At 45.5% G+C, this 22,579-nt stretch overlaps 1 protein-coding gene across 1 annotated transcript in view; it reads right to left on the bottom strand.

Moving 5' to 3' along the window:
- LRCH1 (leucine rich repeats and calponin homology domain containing 1) overlaps window positions 1–591 on the bottom strand; it is a gene marked incomplete at both ends in the record, with an annotated part of 112,697 nt that extends 112,106 nt beyond the window's left edge. The window contains one exon of the mRNA XM_084269530.1: window positions 345–591. Within this exon, the coding sequence (XP_084125656.1) occupies window positions 345–591 (247 nt within the window). The remainder of the gene's footprint in view (window positions 1–344) is intronic.
- Window positions 592–22,579: the final 21,988 nt, after the last annotated feature.

The raw sequence follows: 22,579 nt of genomic DNA, 5'->3' as shown, positions 1-22,579 counted from the left end.
GAACACCTACCTCATACAGCAAGGCGGAGGGGAGATGTAAAAAATAAAGGGCAGGGTCCAAGCAGAGCCGGGCTCGGTTTCCGTGTGGGGACGGGCCCCGGGCAGCGCGAACGCTTCATGTCACGGAGGCTGAGTAAAAGGGTGGGGAGTGGGCGTCCTCCTCACAGGGAGGTTTGTGGGGGGCACTAGGATGCCTGAGGGGGCGGGAGGGGTGTGTGGGTTTCCCGGCGACTTAACCGGAGACCCACCTCCCCACACGGTCCCACCCCCGCCCCCTCAGGCGGATACCGGCGCCGGCCGCCCCCCCTCCCGTCCGTGCCCCCCGGTTCCTCGCCTGGCCTCACCTGCCCGCACCGTATCGGAGAGGTCGTGGCTGAGGGCGGCGGCGCTGCGCGGGAACTCCTTCAGCTTCCTGCCGCTCAGGTTGAGCCCCCCGGAGTGAGCTGCCTCCTCCAACGCCCGCTCCAGACCGCGGTTCAGCGGCGCCTGCAAACCCAGCGACCCACCGCTACCGCCGCCGCCCACCCCGGCCGTGGCCGCCGCCAAAGCAGCGGCGGGGAAGGGCTGCGACTCGCCTCCCAGCGTCGCCATCTTTCCCCTCGCCCTCCTCGCCACTGGGGGTACCCGAGAGGGCCGCCGGACCTGCCTGCCCGCCTGCCTCCCTCCCTCCTTTCCTCCTCCTCCTCCTCCTCCCGCTGGCTGTGGTGGTGGCGCCGCCGCCGTGAGAGGGAGGGGGAGCGGCAGCGCAGGCAAGAGGCGGAGGCGAACAGCTCGGGCGAGGCGCGCCCACTGCGCATGCCCGGACTGAGCACTCCCCTCCTCCTCCCCCTCCCCGACACCGCTCCCGCGGGTGGTGCGCGGGGCGGGTCACTGTGGCTCCACCTAGCGGCGGCGAGGGGCGCCCCTCTGGCCTCGCGCTGCCGCCGCCGCCGCACGTGCGGCAGCCACCCCACAGGCAACCCGCACCCAAGCGCAGAAGGAGGGGGGGGGGGGGGGCTCTCCTCCGCTATCCCTGGTGGCGGCTGCCCCACCGCTGTCCCTTGTAAAGGGCTAGCTCGGGGGCCGAGTGCGCCGGCCGGCTGAGGGGCTGGGCGGTGTGGGAGCCGCGGCACAGGCGGGCAGGCAGGCAGGCAGGCAGAGCGTGCGCTCGGCGTCGGGCCCCATTTGCAAATTCAAAGGTGGGGCGGCTGCTGCCGCTGAACTCGGCCCTGGGGAGCGCCTGCCCCGCGGAAGGCTGCTCCTGCCGCTCGCTGCGCCCGCAGGGGCCGGTTGCCGCGTGTGCGGGGCCCCTGGGGCCCTGCCCGGCGCACAGAGGTGTGATGTACAGCAACAGGCCAAGCACAGGAAGCACCATCGGCTCGGTTTCCAGTGGCCTCCTTGGTGTTTTGGTTTATTTCCCCTCCTTGTGCTGCAGCATTGCCATTTCCTTAAAGGAAAAGAGCAGGGGAAGAGGGAAGGGGGGAAGGGGGGAGAGGGAAGGGAAAAGGAAGGGGCAAATAACCCCAAAACCAAGAAATTAAGAGGCCTGTGGGTTGGGATAAGGATAGTTTACTGAGATAACAGAAGGATACAATATAACAATGCTAACAGGACTTTAGAGCAAGAAATACATGAAGCTGTTGATACACAATGCAGTTTCTCACCGAACCCACAGCTCAGGCCGTGCCACCCAGAGCCATCCTGGAACCCGACCGTCCCCCAGGAACCGCGCGTCCCAGGAGTGGAAGAGGAGCTCGGCCTCATGTTTCCACGGGGTTTCCAGACTTGGAAAGCTATAAAAGGACCTGCATGTCGTCACCCATGACCTGTATCTTACGGGCAGTTACATTTCACTCAGTTACCCTGTGCTGCGATCGATGGTTGACGTTACATCAAAGCCGTCCCAGCTCCAGGAAGTTCAGCCACTGAGTGCTACAGGGACAAGGAAAACAGAAGTGCCACGAGGAAATAACCTTCGGTTTCTGAAAAACAGGTGAGATCATGGGGAGTTAGCAGTCACAATGAGAAACAGCGCTGGTGAAAAGGGAGAAGGGGTGTTACATCTTTTCCCGTAACAGTATCATAACATCTATTGACAACTTGTTCTTTAAAAGTAAGATACACATTCAGGATCAATATTTTTCACTGAAGTTTTCTATGCATTGTATCACTGCAAAAGTGGTGTGGGCCATACAGCAGCGTTTTCAAAGAGGCTGCCTTACATTAAGGAGAGGACTGTAAGGTTAGATGGGTAGGAGCTGAATTGTTTTACTGTGAGTACATTCACATTGCACCTAAAATAGAGTGGCCCTAGGCTTAAACTCCAAACTCCCTTCACACCTACAATTGCCAGTTCTTCAGGTCTGATGCAGAAGATCTTTGCCTTTGGGTGACAAATTCAGTGTCCTACCATTCTGAGAAAATTTGGGGTTCACCAGAGATTGATATTTGACGCCGTTCCTTGGAACAGCCAAAGAGGAAATCATCAGTTACCACATCAACGATTGTGTCCAGATATCACGTTACTTTTGACAAAGCTTGTTTGTGGGTTTTTAAGATAGTTTTTTCTCCACAAATTTCCACTAGTCGCAGCATGTTTTGGATTTGTTGAAAGGCTTAACTCCAGCTTGCATGAAATCTTTGCATTGCTGCTGGAAAACATAAAGAAACAGATTAAGCTACATCTTCTAAGCAATTCAAAGTGTTGACGAACAGTAGTTCAAGTTGAATAAACTGTGAATAAGAGCAACTGCTAGGCTTCCCCTAGAATGGAAAATTTTTTTAGTTGCAAGTTTAATGAACTAGGTGCTCTATTCTTTTACACTTGGAGAAGTCTGAAATATCATAGGTTTTATGACTCAGTAAATTACTTTGCACAGAAGATTTCCTGTGTATTAAATTACCCAACATCACGGAACTTTGTTTTGAAACTGGTAACATAGAGCTAAACAGTCAGACAGCGTATCTGCAGAAATCACCTTCCAGCATCAGCTCTTTACAGTCAGGTAACAGACCTGTTTTTTGGTGAGGTTGGTAAATTTTCTCAGAATGATTTCTAGTGCTCATTTTTATTAAAAAAAAAAAAGATTTTTTTGCTCTTTGTTGTCTTCACACTGTACTGCTAATCCTAGGATATGATTCCCAGCATCTGGCATGAAGGAGGCTAGCAGCAGCACCTTCCTCAGCCCCATGTGAAGGACAACTCGCCCTCCTTTTCAAGAGGTACCCAAGGTGCTGAGGAACCACCAGGTTTCCCTCCAGGCAGGCAGGCATGGTGTGCCCACCTCAGCTGCGCCGGTGGGCTCACACAAAGGACGCTTAGCTGGTAGAGACAGACAAGTCAGTACAGCATTCCCCCTTAGGACATCCAACATCAGGACAGCTGGGATGTAGAGAGGCTGGGGCTACCCTGGTACATGGCCTAGAAGGGATTAAAGATGTAGGTTCCCCCATGTAGCAATACATGGGCACGCATCGATTATCAGGAAGCAAAGCTGTTTTAAACTGCTTTTTGATCTGAACAGCTGATGTGCAATGCAGGCCTGACCTTATCAGATATTGCATAGAAACTGCTGGAAGTAGCACTTTGAAGGCTGTTAATGTCATCAGTATTGCAGAGGGGGAAAAAGTGGAGCACTGAAGCTGCATTGCCTTGACTTTCACTCTTCTCTGCCTGAGTGCCATGCCAGATCTACCTCCGTTCCTATAGATACAAAGGATAAGAAATTGAAAACACTACAAGAAAAGAAAAGATAATCCCAGCAGCACAGGTTTGCTGTCGATCACACTCCACATACGGACTTTGGTTGGATCACAAAGTGGGTACAGCCTGACACAGCAGCTAAGCTGAGCTGGAGGAAAGCTGTCTTGAAAGCAGCCCTAACCTTGCCCCCAGCTATGGGATTTCACCAGTTCCTATGTGACTGCACTTGTCTGAGTCTTCAGTGAGTCCTAGAGCATCTTAAAAATTAACTCTAGAGTGAAAAGAAAACAGTGGATGCTCTTCAGTGAGCAGAAATAAGTGTAGTAGAGGAAAAAAGGAGTGCAGAAGGAAGGCTTCTGGGTGTAGCAGAAGGAAGAGATTGCAGAGGTGACTGTTCTGCAAATTGGGTCACAGATAATAGCTGTGACAAGAAAAATCCTATCAGAGATGTACAGAAAGTGCCATAGCTAAGGGAGACCATGAGATTTGGATGCTCACGGTGCACTTCTGACTTTAAATTAGCAGAAAAAAGGCAAACAACAAGGCCCACATGGTTTGTGAAGATCAGAGTTGGGTATGGTCTCGTGTGCAGGGAGCTGGTGCCTCACCAGGTAGCGCATGACTTCAGCATGGAGTGCCTGACCTCTACTAGACACAGGACTTCTGCAGCATGGATAGGGGGAGCCTCACTCTACTTCAGTGTACAAACATTTACCTCATGGTCCATGTGCTCTACAACAATCCTGAGGAGGCACCATCATGGAGTAGCTCATACACAGGGTACGCCAAGGCTTTTTTCATGTGAATATCCCAGGCAGACATGCTGTCTGCTGCAGAGACAGAAGCAACACACAAACACCAAGTCAAATGCCAAACAGAAAGTGGGCACTGCTCAGTGAGCAAGGCTACCTCTGGTGCAACACAGACCACCAGTCACGGCCCAGAAACACCACATTACACATATCCAGGCCTGGAGGTTGGTGGCCCTGCCTGTGGCAGGGGGGTTGGAGCTCTATGATCCTTGGGGTCCCTTCCAACCCATGCCATTCTACGATTCTATGATCCTTGGTAGCAGATGTAATGTAATGGCACCGGGACATGGGAAATTAATAGATGAATGCCAAAAGAAAAAGCATGCAGACTGAAGCTTCAGGTGGCACAGGTTAGAAGATGTTCCTTTTGATTGAAGCACAGGCTCTGGAACCTGCTCGCAGCGTGCCTCAGCCAAGTGGTTCATAGCACACACCAGCAGAACCAGTAGCCTACGCAGAACAGACAATGCGCTGCAGCTTCCTTGCAGCAGAGCTGGTGAAGAGAGTTTGGAGAGCAAGGAAGCTATATCAGGAAATAGCTCTGAAAAATCCATGTATAGAGCACCTGTCTCACAGAATACTCGGGGAGTGGGGGGGGTGGAGAAAGGAAAAAGAAGAGAGCAATTAATTGGTAGGAGATAGGAGATGAGGCTAAGTTCATATATAAACCAGGAACTCAGAAGGAGGTAAGTAGCATGGTCACTGCTCAGAATATACACAAGGTTCATCCTTGCATAAATCTGAGCAAGTCCTCTACATAAGGGGGCAGAATCATTCAGGTGCTACAGACAAAGAGGCATTCCTTGCTCCCAGTGACTGATGATGGTAGGCATTGGGAGTTCAGGAAGGCAGTTCAGCCCCTCAGCGTGTCCTGAGACCCTTGGGTGGGCAGGCTCACAACACACACTGAGTGGTAGTTGGTGGGGATCAGCTGCTGAAAGATCAATACCAGGTGGCACCATGTACACTAGACATGTTGGCAAGGTTCACTGTTATGGTTGCTGCTGTACAGACACAGATGCTGTAGGACAGAAGCTGTGAGAGATCATGACCAAAGCAGAGGTCATGAAAGCAAGCCTAAGGGTAAACTAAAACCAAAATGAAACTGTCTTAGTATCCCTGAACCACATGACCTGACTAAACATTTAAAGGGCAACGTGCCCATACCTGAAATATTAATTTAGTTCAAAGACTATTAGCAGTTGTAAACTGGCAGAGTTTCTTCAAGGTTTCTCAGATGACCTTGAAACATCCTATGTGATAGCGTGGTAAATACATTCACGCTTACCTTGAATCTGCTGCTGAAATACAACTTCAGCAGAGATTCAGGGGATTGTAACTGGGGTGGAAGCCCAGGAGGGGTTTGCACCAAGGTCAGTAGAGCAAAGACATACCAAAGCTGGGAAAGGAATGTCTTGCAGGAGTTTAAGAAAATCAGAAATAGCATCTGGAAGGGGAAGAAGCCATCAGACTAAGAAATAACCTGTCTTCTAATAAAAATAGGAGACAATTGGTTATTGACACTAGCAATGAGACAGCATTTACAGAGAGACGCTGTTGGCAGTCCCACAATGCCTCCAGTGTGTGCTGTTGAAATACTGCAGTTTATAAGCCTGTTGCAAAAAAACTTTGCAAACCTGATTTCCTACCCGCCGTAGACTATTAGCACAGACACATGGTATTGAAACAGAAATAGACAGTCCTCAGTCTATTGCAAAATCCAGAAACTGCAAGAAGGTAGAGGACACCAGCCAACCAGCTGAACTCAGGTTTCTAGGTGGAGTATGCAAGGCAAAGGTTTTGTAAGACCCATGTTCACAAGTATGGGAAAGACAGCAGGTAAAATGTTTCATATCCCTGTTAAGAAGAGCAAAAACACTGTGACCAGTGAGAAACACTGACTGATAAGCAGTTGTGATGTATACCTGGAGAGAATGAAGGCCTAAAAGCCAGAAGCAGCAGTGAAAATGGAAGAACAGCTCTACATGCATGCAAGCCCATATATTTTTTTCCTGCAAACCACACAAACCACCACTCTGGTATAAACAAGTTCTTGAGGCACGTGGGAACTCAGTAAGAGGCATGAACCAGCACCAGGCTGGGGTTACCAACCACTCACCTGACTTGAGTCAGGTAATGAATTTTAGTTGGCTAGCACTGCGTTTGATGCCTTGTTCCCACTCAGTCCAACCATGCTGCTGACACCACTTGACTGACAGCAATAAGTGGGAAGCTAAAAGAGGGTGGTCACACACCAGCCACTGGGATAAAAGAGGCATGCATGCAATTCCTGAATGGGGAATTGTATCCCTGAACGTGGTAATAGCCAGATGTAATGCTTTGATAATGCACACAAATATGGATCCCTGCAACCACCAGCACCTCTATACCCACAAGGCATTTCATTCCTAAGGTGTCTCTTTTCTTTCCATCATGCGTTCAGGTCCACTGAAGCGAAAAAGGCACCTGCAGAATAAGGTTTTCACTAGCAAAGAGTAACCTCCTCCATGGATGCCCTAACAGCCCCTAACAGACATCAGTAAGGATACTAATATACAGCGTTTTGTTGAAGAGCATGTCATGTGGACCCTCAGTTTTAATCATTTAGTTTCAATGACTTTTCATGGAAGTGAATCTATAAGTGTTGTAGACAGACAGGTTCTGGCCCATGGGGGAACGCTGTTTTGGTACACAGCTCAAGGGAAGTGCTGGGCTAGGGAAAGGATACCCAGTATACTCCAAGAACTGTGGGCTGTATGACATACAAAGAAAATACATGTTTTAGAGAAGCCCTCAGTTCTTTTCTAATTCATACGTGATGCTACCACAGCTGATAGTGTCTTGCAGATCCTGGGCTGCTCAAAAATATCTTAAATCCTCGTTTGCCCTTTGTCTGCAGTGCTGCAAGTACTGTGGGACAGCTCTTTTTCAAGAGCAAAGAATCAAGATCAAAGTTTATGATTTAACTGCAATTTATGCCCTCACACCTTCCATGAAGATCAAGGGATTCAGCGATTCATTCAAAACATCCCAACAACAATAATTTTGACGTAACTGCCAAAAAATATAGCCTTTGCTGGTTTATTTGAGAGAAAAACAGAGACTCAGCTTGTTTCTTTGTAAGTCACTAACACATCTAAAATAACGATAATAACTCTATACCAATTAAGTTTATAAGCAAAGTTGTAGAGGTATTTTGCTCCCAATTAGTTACAGAACACAACCCTTTCTTTAGAGCAATCTTTTCCTCTTCCAGCTCATAACAAAGCCTCCACCCTGTAAACAGTCACTTAATGTTAGTTCCCAGCTGATGAAATGGATCACTGGAGACCAGTACGGGTTGTACTGGGGTACAGAAGGTATGCTGAGGGGGAAACTAAGAAGAGAAGGTGAGAACTGCGCCTCCAGGTGTGTGTTTGCTACTCAACCTCCAGCAGAAAGCACTTCCCAGCAGCGCGTTTCTGGCTTGGAGAATCTGGGAGGAGAGAAGAATCCTCACTTAGCAGGCTCGTGCTAGCTTCCAGGGAGATACAGTTCCTACAGTCACAATAGGCTGTGAACTTTCCACCACTCCAAACCCTGGTGTGCTAAGTACTACTGACCAGACACAACTGGAGCGAGAGCCACATGCAGGACCAGTGCTTGGATGAACCCTGCAGCCTCCCTCCAAAACTCAACATGTGACTTGCCACTGTCCTTTTCCAAGCCACACCATAACATGAGAGCATCTGTCTTTTCCAAAGAAGATACTTGTAAGAACCAAAGTAACTGTTGTTTAGGGTAAGTTCCTCTTACTTTTATTAAAGGAAAAAAATGCTGGAGATCCCCATCCAGTGAGGACCTAATTGCACTACACTGCTCAAGAAGGCGGTTACTAGCCAGAATCTCTTGCATTAGAAGTATCAAATAATTTGTCATACACACAGGCTTGGATGTTTGGTGACTGAATGCATACAGTCAAGAGGCATAATATCAAGAAGCACAATAGAAATAACAGATTCCTCTTGGGAAGAGGTATTAAACAGCGTTTCTAGTAACACCGACTGCAAAAGACAGCTCAAGATTTGTTTATCTAGGTGAAGTCCAGGATCTTGCAGTGCTGAACAAGGAGCATTCCTCCCTTTATCTCCTTCCTTCAGGTAAACACCATTGGACTGGACAGTGCACACCCAGCAGGATAGCTGTCCCTCTCACTGTCAAGCCTGCTCTTGGGCATGGCAAAATAGAGGTGATCCAGTTAGCTGCAGAGTTTCATATCCTGCTTGTACTGGAGGCCAGGAAGGTGACCAGGGATGGGTGGTGCTCTGACCAATTTCTCACCACAGCTTGGCTCCCGTGCTGTTGGTGGGAGTGGAGGATGTTCACCTTTATGCAGACTCCATCCGTACAGGGCACACATCCTTATATTCTCATCCATTTAAAGACATCTACCTATATGTCCTTTTCTGTTCTCCCCCAGTTTAGTTTGAGCCACCTCCCTTGCCTTGTGCCTTCAAATGCTTTCTTAGAATTAATGCCTCATGCTCTATTTTTAACGATAGGAGCTGAAGACTGAAGTGACAGAGCTCAGTGAAGCGTATGTAGAGTGAAGGGGAAGGAAAAGCAATTTTCCACCCAACCCCCCCCCACCCCGTCCTGTCTGTGAGCTGTACATCTCTGTTAAATGTAAAACACAGAGCAGCCCATGCTGCCTTCATTACATGTAGCAGTTTGAATAGGGATGTTTTTACCATGTGTTGCCTATAGCACTGAAAATACTGCCATTACTGAAGCACCCAAGCACTAATGCAGATTACTGATCCTCAGCAGTTCCAATAAATTAAAGAGAAAGAGCAGAAGTCCCTGAGAAAAACCCTTCAGAGACTTAGCTAATTTCTCCTGAATTCATTTGGGCAAACAGCAAAGGCATATCCTTTCTCTGTTTCATAGGAGCCTAGAGAACTGTTTAGGAAGTCTGAGAACAACAAACAAGGTGAAACAAATGTACTCAGTAGTCTGCGGAAAAGAAAAAGTAAGAAGTGCTGCCCTTGCACGTCAGATGGGCAGGGGATACATACTATTTTTACAGAAAGCAATGGAAATAGAAAATAAAGGTTGTGATCAGCGCTTTTCTGACTGTTTTTTCCCCAAAACATTCTGCAGTCTCCATGCTTGCACAGAAGCAATTGATTTTTCCAACATGTTAAGCTGGGAGATTGTTAGGGTGATTGCAAGTGTAATGCAAATACCTTCTGCTCCGACGCGGTTCCCCTCTCTGTAATTACCTCACTGAGGCAAGCTGCATAAACCGTTTCACAAGTTTTGCTCTCAAGTCATAAATCACTCTGTGTGTACAACACAGCTCGTGCTCACATGAACCAGCAGCATGTTCCTTACACCTTTCATCTCTGGCCACTTAGTTGTCCGTCAGGCTGACAAGACGTATCACAGCAGCATCTCTTACGTGGCAAGTTAATGTGGTTCCACACCTCTCTCAGCAAGTGCTGCCCACCAGTGCTGGGGCATGGGAGAATTTGGTCCAGCTCCTGCGTGAATTTGGCTTGTGTGGAGCAAACTTCAACACCTCCCATAGCTGCCTTTGTGTGGACAAGAGTGTGCCTGATTTGGTCACTGCAGTTTGTTAAAATCTGGGGGGAGAAATACACAGAAGACTTATAAAATGCCTTTCCCAGGCTGTGTTAGAGTTATTTATTTGCATATATTAGGCACTTATTCACAGCAACACTGCATCTTTCATTGACAGCATCTCCAAATTACCTAATGCCTCACATATGTACTGACTTTAGTCAGGCCACAGATACCTAACCAGCTAAGTTAAGAAGGTGGGCTTTAAGACAAGCATATTTTAGATGCTAATTACCAGGTGTGCCTCACATTTTCAACATGTCTGCAATAAAAACACTGCAAATTGGCTAGTGTTCATGTTTGTAACAGAACACCATCCAGTACTAAATCAAAATACAGCATGGGTTTTTATCAGCCAACTGTATAAATTCCTCAAGTGTGGAATCAGGCTTGCTTTACGATAACTCATTTTCATTGATCCATATTGATAGGTAATAATTATATTTGCAGATGTCAGTTTTCTGTCATTTTGTCTACAACTGATGTCAGGCTAACAACCCTATAATTAGTGGCTTATCACACCCTCTGAATTCTGGCACAGACTTGGTATTTTCCCAGTCTTCTGGAATTTATTTCTGATTCCAAGACATTTTCTGAACATCTTTAATTACTAACGTGTTGAAAGTTGTCTGTGATTCTCCTAGAACACCAGCACAAATCCTGCTCCATTCTGAGTAGAATATTTCTGCCTGTTCTGCATCACTGATACCTCTTTCAACTGCTGTTTCTCATGATGGGTCTAAAATATCATCATTGTTCCTAATAATTAAATGCTTTCATATTATCCTTGGCTGTCATTTCCAGGGTGGGGTTTTTTTTTTCTGAAATCTTTACTTACCTATTTTCAACACTTAGTAATTTCTTCCTTGTGTGAATTTTTCTTCTTGTTTGCTATCAAAATTATGTCTTTCCAACAGCCAGTTTCTTGCCTCTGAATCATGACTGATGTTTAGTCCCTCATTGATGAAAGGTGAAATTTTATATTTTTCCATCTAAATAAACTTATCTGAAATAAATTCTCTTACCTATTTTCATTTTTCTACCTATATTTTACCTCCCATACACTTTTCTTGTCATTTACCCCTGCTTCAGAATTTAATTTAAAAGAAATAATATACAGGTCCACTACTGGTGCCCAGTGTGCTGTGCTTGCCCATACTGGACGCAATCAGATCATGATCAATGGCCCTGAGGCAACTGAATGTTCCAGTGCAGCCATCAATTCTTTTTTTATGAACAAAGACCGTAACATGAAGCCTGAGCCAACAGCTAAATTAAAGTCACAGATATTATATTAACTCCAGAAGTCCCTACATATTGAATATCTGATTTTGCAACAAAACCCCTCAGGTTCTTCTAAATATAATGCTATGGGGAGAAGGTAGGAGAGTAGATTAATAGTTTGTCTATTTTTTATTTTAAATACTCTCAAAAATATTTGTTTTCTGCCCTTTTATTTTGCTTGGCTCACCAAAGGACAGAGGTCTGTAGGACATCACAGAGTATTTGGCAGGTGGCTGTCTTCTCATTGGCCCTGTCCTAGAGAGGACAGGTAAGCAAGAGTCAAAACTATCTGTGGACTATACAAAGTCTATGGCCACCTCTCCTGGATTTCCCCTGTTCTTTGCTGGGGATCACGTGTGAGCAGCCACGTGTTTTCCTCTTCAGCCCTTCTCAACTTTGACCTTTTCTGCTCCTAGACTTATGTCTTCCCGTTCCTGGATCCTTGTCCAGTCCCAGTCTCCTACATTTTCTCACCAAAACCAACTGTCCCCTTCCCCTTCCCTTTGTCCCACATTGTTCCCATGTCTCCAAGCTCTAGCCCTTATCTTTCCTATATTTAAACCAAACAACTTCTCTCTCCTCACTACCATCAGCCAGGAAAAACTGGACCCAAAGCCGTGGTAGCCCAGAGTCACAATTACACAGTCCAGAAGGAATGGTGTCCGGCTCAGACAGACTCTCAAAGGTATTTAGCTCAGAGCTGTGGCAGAGATCTACAAAGCATGTGCTAACTGCATATTTTTCCCCTAAAAGGTCTATAACTTGGTCATATTTGAGTTCATTTTTCTGGAGACACAAAATATACAAAAGTTGTCTATGGTTAAGTTTCATGTCCCTCCTATAAAGCTAGTCGGGGGCCAACTAGAGCTCCTAAATGAAAGCCAGAAATTAACATCATCAAAACAATACATATTTTCTAGCCACATTCTTGGAAGTGACTGAAGTGTTTTATTTATGCACTTAAATTTCAGCTAAATTAGCAGATGCCCAGCAGGGAAATTCTCATTCCCAATTGTTACAGTTTGGCAGTTATAAGCGACAGAGAACGGGAGTTCATCATGGAAACCATTGGACAAGCAACAATAGACAGCGCCACTATTAAAACAAATCTTTTTATTTTTAGATTTCCTATAAAATCTTTATTAAATATGCAAAGGATTTGGTTTACTTCTATTTTCTGCTGCATGTACATAGGACTTTTGGCTGAATGCTCTTGGGGAATCAACGAGATCTAGTAGCACCAATAAAGTGCAAACCGACTGCTGAGATGAATGCAAGCTGAGGCGCTTTTGCAGGCAGCTTTATAATGACAGAAAGGGTCTTATTAAATGAGACTTGCTGATTTAAAATTCTTAAATAAAACATAACATGCCCCAGAAAGTTAAGGGAATTAAAACTTTGATACATTTCAGTTGAGTTTATCTTTCGCTCCCTGCTATGGTAACTGAGAACCTACTTTAATGCATATAAGAAAATTAATATCAATGACAATATTTTCAGGATATGAACAAAAAGAGTAAATGGGGAATAGGAAATAAGAGAAACATGTAGAAATGATCAACCTGGGACACAGCATTGTACCCTGAGATTTATATTAAAGTAGTTACACAGGTGGAGAGAAATACAGCAGTGAGAAGAAAAGAAGGGGTGGGAAGTTTGCTTTCTACATTCCAGTAATCACTAAATAATAAGAGCATTAAGTCGTAGCAGATGTGCACCAATACATGCTCCAGTGCATCAGAGCTGGGCTCCTTCAGCCAACTGAGAGTTGCACCAGTCATGGCCAAGTGCAGCCCTGGCCCCATTTTCTGAAAGATGAGCACAAGTGGCTCATTTTTTCCCAGTTGCAGATCCTCTCCTTCCCAAATCCTAAGCGACTGCAGTAAGGAAAAAAACTCACAAAATGTCACTGCTTCTTCTGCCTGTCTCTTTGGAAACACTTTCTACTTCTTTTAAACCTTTTCTCCTCACAGAAGCTCTTACTCTTCCAGAAGAGCGAGGGTACTTTCGTCAGATTCTTTCAGTATGAAAACCTGACAGTGGGCTATTGAACAAGCTCTCTGATGTATTTCTATATCAAAATGGTTGGATAAACCTCTGGAAGAGAAATGCACCAAATGTTAGGAAAAATAATACTTATTTTTAAAGGTTATTATGCATGCAGTGTATAAAACCTTCCCTATCAGAAGTGTCTGAGTTGATAATAGCCAGAACAAATATCATTTATGCTTGCCCAGCAGCGAACAGTGAGCATCCCGATTCAGCCTTGTCATTGCCTTTCCAAAACACCTTGGTCCTCTAAGAAAGGAGTAGTCAAGGTTACAGAGGTATTTTCCAGCATGCCCGGTAGTATCTCCACTATATTTTACTGGGGGTTGAAGTAAAGGTGGTTTCTACTGTTTGGGTTTGTTGTTGTTTTCTAACACCATATCAAATAGGGCTCTCTCTTTCCTCCCATGGTCTGAACCATGGCAGAAGGCGGGGTGGACCTAGATGATCTCTGAGGTTGCTTCCAACCCAAACCAGTATGGGATTCTATGATCAATGAATATGGATCTAGATTGGCTATTCAAAAATGCCAGATTCTCTGCATGTTATTGTGCTTCCCTTGCAAAATCACTTCCTAAATGAAATACAAGTCCAGAGCTAGAGCTGAAGCATCTTTTCATGCATCCACAATCTCAAGAATACTTACCAAGTTACTCTTGTCCTGATTCTATGTTCTATATTTATCTACTTTATGAATTTAGCTATTTCTTTTCCCTTTACTCCACACTCGATAGCAACCCATTGAGGATGGGAAGCCTCATTTTACAGACAGGAATCTGGAGGAGCAAGACCAAGATACTATAATAGGAGGCTGCTGTAAGCAGGAATTACATAAACATTTCTGTATTTTGTTCCATCTGTCCTGAAATGACTTGTCCCAAGACACAGAATAAATGGCAGCTCTGGGATGTCCCACCCTAATGTAGTGACCAGCTTCCCTTAAAGCATATGCAACTGGCACTGTCCTGCATTTCCAAGTAGGCTGACAGTGTTTAAGAATGCTCAGCTTCAGGAATGTTTGGGAAGAAACCTCTTGTGAAAGAGTTTTGATTTGTAAAAACCAAAAATTTTCCCTCAGGAAAGAAAAAAAAAAGGAGTGTGGCAAGAAGAAGATTTGCAATCTGGGCTGCCTCAGAATACTGCACAGAATGCTGTGCTGGAGTCAGAAGCAAAAGATTGAACCCTACATCCCCCATCAGCAGTGAGAACATGCCCTGTGCTAGTGGGCATCTCACACTGAGGCAGGTAGGTTCAACAGTAAATTCTCTCCTTCATGGAAGGAGAAAGCTCTTCCCTGCCCCACTCTACTGCAAATCCTACTCAAGGATCAAAGTAATTTGGCTTGAGCTGGCCATAGCCAGGAGATTGCAGGCACCTAAGCTATTCTTAGCACTTCAGCACTTCTATTCAAGGTCGGTTCGGTGCATCTGCATTGCACTCATGGCTCTGAATGCAGCGTAAGCATATGGCTCCAAAAGTGGGTCAGAGCAAGACGATGAAAGCTAAATCATACAGCAATTATGCTCAGGATCTAATCTGTTGCACTAAGATTCTCAGTGCCCTTTGACACTTAAAATGAGAGTCTCTAAGCATGAATAGGAAGTGTTCCAGTATAATGGCAACAACTGTGCAATACTAGTTGAAAGAGATTTGTGCTTTATGTAGTCCCAGAGCAATTATTTTTAGGTAAAACTCTGGGAAACTATTCAATCTGCAGCTTTTATCAAAGCTCAAGTGTCTACTTTGAAAAAAATAATAATACCAATAACTGGGGACAATTCTGTAGCAATGCCCTGTTTTGTTGAACATGTCTATACAGATCAGGGCCCCTTGCAGATCTGCTGCTTACCAGGACTGCAAGACAGCCCCTGGTATGAGGTGGTGCTCTTCCACTACTCAGCTACCCCAGCGACACAAGGATGTGATAGTCCACAGCATCCCTCCCTGCAACAACAACTCCTTTCTCATTCCATTTCCACTTCCAGGCTCCTGGCAGCATGGATGTCTGTGAGCAGAATGCCTTCTGCAGAAGAGAGAGAGGTCAGAGAGCAGGAGGACTTTTAGCACAGCAGAACTGCAGGGCACAGTTTATACCACACAAGCAGGGAGACATCTAGAGATAGCAGTTTAGCTCTGAGTCATTACTGCCAAAACACACGGAAAGAGTGTTTAACATTTGTATTTCCATAATATTTAATTCCACTGTCTGGGCCTTTTATCAGTAATGTAGATTATAAATACAGATAGAGTCAGAACAATAGAACTGTGAGCCTGGGTACTGATAATCTCTTGTTAATTTTTAAGAGAGAGAGCAACGTAGCATTTAATTCCTTAATGAAATGACTCAGGATCCATTTGCTTCCAACTAGGCACTTTAAAAGATCTAATAGAAATAGATGTTCCAGCGTTCAGCATTTTGCAAAAGCTGGGTTATGTGCATGCTTGGTCATAGATGAATGCATTAGAATTTGAAAATGCTGGCAGAAATTTGGCAATTTAAAAGCAGTCATCTTCTATCATCCTTCAGATACTTGGATCTATATATTTTTAGAAAGTGCTGTTATTACAAAGTTATGAGGTGGAACTGATTAGGCTCTTCTCTTTATGTTACTATTGATAAAAATTTCCTTTGAATACTAGCTGTCAGGTGTGTTGAGAAAAATGCCCAATTTTTGTTTGTCTCCAGTGGAAATATCAAATAGCTACAAGGAAGAAATAGACAGAGAAAATAATGTCAGTGCATTGCTGGCAAGAATCTACAGTATTACTTCTAGCTCAGAGACCTGGAACATCATTTCCATATTCCTATCTATACAAAAGATAACAGTGGTTCAATACTGTTCACAATAAGGAATGTATTTTTTATTATTATTATTTTTTGGTACACCAGCCTGTAGGATGGGGAAGGGCCATAAAAGGGTTATTTTTGTTATTGCTCAGCACATTTTTTCAAGGTCCAAGACAGCCATAAACTTGCTTTATGTGATGATGTCCATATTGCACAAAAGGATTAGCTTGCTTAAAGCACCCCAGAAGAAATAGTTTCAGTAGTTCATGGATCATGGAAACCTTGAGTTAAGCAAACATGCAAAGCATATAAAATACCTCCCTATCAAGATCAGATGCGAGTACTAAAGAGCTTTAAGGAAGGAAATTATGAACTTAAAGATAAATAAAGGGCTTATTCATCAAGTAGAAATTTTGATGAGATTCCACTGCAATACAATGTGTCTGTGGAAAGTTTGCCACACACCACATGAATCAACTACTGCCAGAAAGGAAAAGAATGACTTCACATCCATCTCGCAGTTGCATGCAGCTTCCCAGCTCTTTGTCCGCCTTACACCACACGCCAACCTTGCATGTCTCTGATGGGCAGCAACAGGTTGGTGTTTTACTACCTTCTGAGTGTCATAATGCAAGTCAGCTGCAAGGAAGGCAGGACGCTTTGCCCTCTGCAGAGCTGAGTCTGAGCCATGGTGTACCTCCTCCCCTCTGGGGAGCAGGGGTTTCATCCTGGAGTTATCTGTGCAGCCATGCAAGGAGCCACACAAGGAAACAGACTGAAGTTTATAGTGACCTTTCTTTTTTTCCTTTTATTTTTGAGGTGAGGAAGTCAGACTGTGTGTTTGGACTGGAAGAGAAAACAGGAAAAATGGCTTAGGGAAGAACAAAGATATTAGTTGAGAAAGCTGCCACTTCCTTAGCACCTCCACACACAGAATCACAGAATCACAGAATGACAGAATCGCAGGGGTTGGAAGGGACCTCAAGAGATCATCAGGTCCAACCCCCTGCCAAAGCAGGTTCCCTAGGACATAGTGCACAGGTAGGCGTCCAGACAGGTCCATGCACTGATGCCATGCAAGAGACCAGCATTGGTTGCTGGCTGGAATACCCTGTAGCTCCCCTAACAAATCCATTTCATCAGTAGGGTTTGAGATTATTTTCTTTTAATCTGGATTTTTGTAGCACATTAAAGTTTCTGAATGTGTAGTTAAAACTGCCTTAGCTTAACATTATATATACAGGACAGAGATAAAGAGAGGAACAGCCTGTTTTGATTAACAAATAGTTCAGTGTTTCATGGACCAAAGGCATTGATCTGTAGTAAACATTGCTGCATTTATAATTCATAAGCACAGGGAGTGCCAAGTCCCACTAGGAGGACAGAGGTAAGATTGATTAGGTGCCTTAGCTGTAAGTTTCCATACAGTACTGTGTTCTGTTTATGCCGTTTCCTGGTAGGTTCTTTACTGTGAATTGTCTTGGTTTGCTGTGTACACTTGTGCCATAAGGAAATTATTTCTGTGTTTCACTTTAACCCTTGGTAACCTATTTGCATTCCCAACCATCACCTCAATTGTATCTATTCCTTATAAGGTTTTCTGTTTGGCTTCAGTTTTCAAAGCAGTTTTCAGGTTTATGTTCAAATAAAAATGACCCTGCTTAGAATAGCTTCAGATGGCTGAATTTTGGCATCTGGATTGCCTCTGGGTGACTGCTGCAAACATTCAGTAAACATTTGCTGGCAGACAGTAGGAAGCATCACCTTCCCTGCACTCAGGATGCCCAGACAGGCTGTGAAAGGCTTTCTGAGCCATATTCACCTTTCAAGTTTTTAAAAAATGTGAAGAAAGGAAAAAAAGAGAACCAGTCTCTTTGTTTTATTTAAACATTTCTGGACTTCAGGAGGTTTACAATTACACACAGGAGCTGCTGCCAGCTGCCAGCGCTAGTTTTCCCCACAGGGCTTTGTCCCTGCAGCAGGAGCGACCTTGCAAGATCTCCCACAGCACCCAGTGGGGCTGGATGGGGTGAGGAGCAATGATGCATGGAGACAGGGCTATACATCAACCTCCAGGATCTCCCATCAGAAGATTTCTTGCCGGGATGTTTCCAGCTCCAAGCACCACGACCACCTCCAACAACAAAGCTGTCCATCGTGGGCAATGTGTTTGCTGGGAAATCAAAGATGGTTCTTTGTAATGTGTTGGCACTGCCAGAAGGAGGATCCTTCTCGCACTGTGTGTTTGGCATGTATAAATAGAAATTTCTATATTACAATTTTATACATATAGAATTTATATATTGCACGGCAATAGCATCTCAGAACTGAGAAGCTTGAGCTGTAGCTTGATCCAGAAAAGCTTGAACTTTTCTTAAGCTGCATTGGAACCTCATTTACTCCTTTTTTTTTTTTTTAAATTAAGTCTTTTTTTGAACCAGAACAGAAACCACGACTGAAGGATCATATCTAGATACTGGTTCAAAGCAGTGGTTCAGTGAAGAATGATGCAGCATGACAGATAATTTTGCCTTCTCCTTGCCCTTTGCTCCGCCTCTCTAAAGCCAACCGCAAGTTAATTCAACAAGCTGAGATGTGCTGATATGCTTATTAAATCATTATGTGCCCATGATGAAACTGCAGTCACAGCTGAAGCTGAATCAAGGGTTCATACCTGGGTTTTGCAGGCTGCTATGGGAACATATTATCATCTGCTCAACAAACACATGAAAAGTGAGAATATGCCAGGATATTATTATGCCTTTGACAGATAAAAGGACTATCTAGATGTAGGATAACCAAAGGGCTCGGTTCTCCCTTCAGTTCCACTAATTAAACCCCACTGACCCCCATTAATTTCCATTACTATAGCTGTAAACTAAACTGGATCTATAATCATTGTCACAGAGGGGTTGATTGGTTACAACAGGTCATGTCCCAGTTCCTCCACTGAAAGCCACCTTCCTTACAGCCTGCATTGTTCATCACTATTTCTTCACCCTCAAATGCTCCACCACTGAAGTGTGCAAGTTTAGAGGCCATTGAAAACATACTCTGGTCTCTGAGGCACAGTGAAAAATGGTATAAAGAAATGCCAGGTCATAAATGATAAGGCTAATTATTGTCAAACCTCTTAAATATTTTGGCTGTTTTACTTAGACACTGGCTTGTTTTATACTAAAACGTTGACAAAGTCCACTCATCAAGAAGTCCTTTTTTTTCCCTACTGTAAGCTGCATATGGGCTAAACCTTAAGAGTTTGGGTCTTTATTTACATTTTTTAGGTGGCAAAACAGCACAGATATAATCTTATCTAATCTTAGCTCAGTGCAAATTAAGATTTGCTTGTTGAAAATCCCTAAATTTTGCAAGCTGCAGCAGGAACACATTTTCATCTGCTCGGCAAACCCACAAAAACTGAAAATTGGGCTGCTGCTGGAGAACAGGAGCAGAACACAAAGGTTGGGCTCCCTCATACTACATTGTTATGTATACAACAAGTGACAGATCCAGAGGAGACACAGATGTCTAAAACTGGCCTCTGGCAGAATTTGTCACCCAAACCTGGAGTGGTGGTGCTGGAAACAACTGGTCAGTCCCCATGCATCCTGGGAGGATCCCAGCCTATGGAGGCTGTCCACAATTTCAAAGCTTCCTTGACTGACTGAAGCATTGTATCTGCAGGTGAACAGCAGCAGCACATTCTGGTTGTGCTGAACACGTGGTAGAGAGCACCCACCCCCCTGGAGCAGGGACTTTCCCCCAAGACTTGTGAGAAGCTGGGGCTGGAAGTCTTCCTTGCTCCATTGCTGTCATGAGCTCGTGGGGTGGCTTTCCATGCTAAATGTAATGGACATGCCACTTCCCTTAAAATCTGGCCAAGTACTTTAGGTCCCTTATTAAACTGGACCCCAAGTGACCACACTCCTCATTGCACTTGCTCCCTGCTTTACCTGCCCACTGCATGCTCCAGATGGATGAACTGCCCATGAATTGACACAAAGCCCAAGCAGAGCCTGTTTTCTTTGTCATCTCAGGCACTAGCCCCAACATCTGCTGTGCTCTATGAGCCTTCCCATTGACCTGTGCTGTGTACCCCCCTCCTTTTCTCCAGCCCCAGCAGTGGCTCCCACACACCCAGAAACTCTGTGCAATGGTTTTGCTCCTGCATCCCTTTGATCCTACATCACCTGGCTCATCTCCACAGCTCCTGGGGGTCTGCACACTCTGTCACAGGGCTGGCAGAGGGATAAGAGGGCAAGCACAGCATCACAGCCAGCTGCTTCCCCTTCCAAACTGGAGAAAGCATCTAAGAGGTGTTTCCAGCTCCTCCTCTTCTTTCCAGAAGAGGTGATGAAGGGGAAAAGGAGCAATGAGGACTATCTATGAGAGGACAGGGAGGAAGGTTGCTTTGGGCTGCTTGGGGGCCTCTGCTCTCCCTTCTCGTGGGACCCTGTGCTTACTGAAAGGAGAGGGTAGGGAAATGGAGAGGCTCAGGAGAAGAGCAGGATGGCAGAAAGCTGAGGGAAGAGTCTTTCCTTCAACAGGGACAAAAATGTGTCCACACCAAGTGATCCTCAGAATTATTTAAACGTGAGCACTGGCACAGTGAGGTCTTGTATCAGGTAGAAATGGTGCCATTTAGACACAGCTGTGAATCAGTGGGAAGAGCTGTGGAGGATGTGGCCTTTCCCAGGGACCTTCCGGGCCCAGCCTTGTGACCGCGCCCCGTACAGTACTGGCAGGGTACTGACTTCAGTGGGTGTTGCCGGTGGCTAGACCACTCCATGGGTTTCTCACCACAACAAATGCCTCTACACAGCCATCCTGAGCCGCTGCAGCTCAGAGCTGACATATCAAGCAGCACAGAGGCCATTTTTGCCCTTGGGGGAAGCACTTAAGTCAGGGCGCTTCCCTGCAGCCCTTATCCTCCATCGGCTGTACACTCCCTCCCAAGCTGCTTCTCCTCCCATGCTGCACAGGCAGGGAAGTTCAGGGTTCCCTGGTGCTGGCTGATTTTGATCTGGCTCTTCCAGTTTTGTAACATTCCCACCAAAAGCACGATAATTGCAGCGGGCTATTCAGCAGGATCTGCCGAATAGGTTGGTGAACTGTGTGTCTTCAAGTCCTGCTGTGCAGCTACTGCCACTGTAGCAAGGTAGGAGAAAGCCATTCCAGGTCTCACAGCTGCTACAACATCTGTTTGCACCCATCTTTCATTCTCTTTCAACCATGCCCACGTGGCTACGTTTCAGCAACACCTTCTCTGAAGCCCATGGGAGTTTTCCCTGTAGAAAGCAGGATTTTTCCACAGATTTCCAACCCATTTCAAAGCAAACCTTTACCTAGCCCAGGCTGAACCAGGCAGCTCTGGTTAGGAAAACCCTGACTCTATGTGTCCCTCGAAAGAGCATTTCTGATTACCTTCTCATCCCAGAAGGAAGGTGTTTCCTTCACCCTGGGGGTATGGGAGCAATCTTATGGAACTAACAACAACAAAAAAAAAACAAAACAAACCTAAAAACGTTGGCTTTCTCTCTTTTTTTTTTTTTCCTTTTTTTTTTCCCTTCTAAATAAAAAAGGTTGGACTCATTTGCCACCGTAGGGTTTCCTGGACAAAAACACAAGCACTCCAAGCATATCCTCACTGTGCCATAGTTGCAGAACCTGCTTTCCTGATCAGATCAGGGCTGTGCTGGCTGCTGGGATGGAGGGCAGGATTAGGACATGCTGGAAGGCTTCCAGGCAATTTTCTCTACTTGGAGATATGCCACTGTGACTGAAGTACTACCTAGTTGTCAGAAAGGATCAGGTCTACAGCTCTCATCCCACAGCAGCCATGGCACACATCCTCCACCAAAAGGGATGAGAGTGAAACAGCCTACTCTATCAGTCAGGAGAGAAAGGTGTTGCAAATGGGCGTAGCTACATTGCCATGACTCCTCTGTCTCAGGGAAGGACACTACATCTCAGAAATAGCTTTAGCATACCCAGGCTGCATCTGAACTATGGGGTGGTTGTTCTCTGTGGTGTAGCCTTCAGACCTGCCATGGTTCAGCCCGTTGGCCCAGTTGGAGACCAGTTTCCTCTGCGTGCATGCCCAGCAGAAACCACTGCATGGGAGAGATGGGGCTGCAGATGCCCACCCTCATTGCAGCTCACCACACAGTCATCAGGCAGGGACCCACCGGGGAGTGCTGCTGGATTTCAAGAGAGAAGTCTGAGAAACAGTGATGCACAGAGACACAAAAATGACCCTGTGGCAATCTGCTACAAGAACAAAAATCATTCCTTCTCCCCCTGTCCAGCACACATGCTGCTGAGAGCTCAGGAATGACA

The sequence above is a fragment of the Gallinula chloropus genome (genome assembly GCF_964237585.1).
Source record: "Gallinula chloropus genome assembly, chromosome: 1".
Taxonomy (NCBI): Eukaryota; Metazoa; Chordata; class Aves; order Gruiformes; family Rallidae; genus Gallinula; species Gallinula chloropus.
The sequence above is the reverse complement of the archived record's forward strand: the minus strand, read 5'-3'. Positions and strand labels throughout refer to the sequence as shown.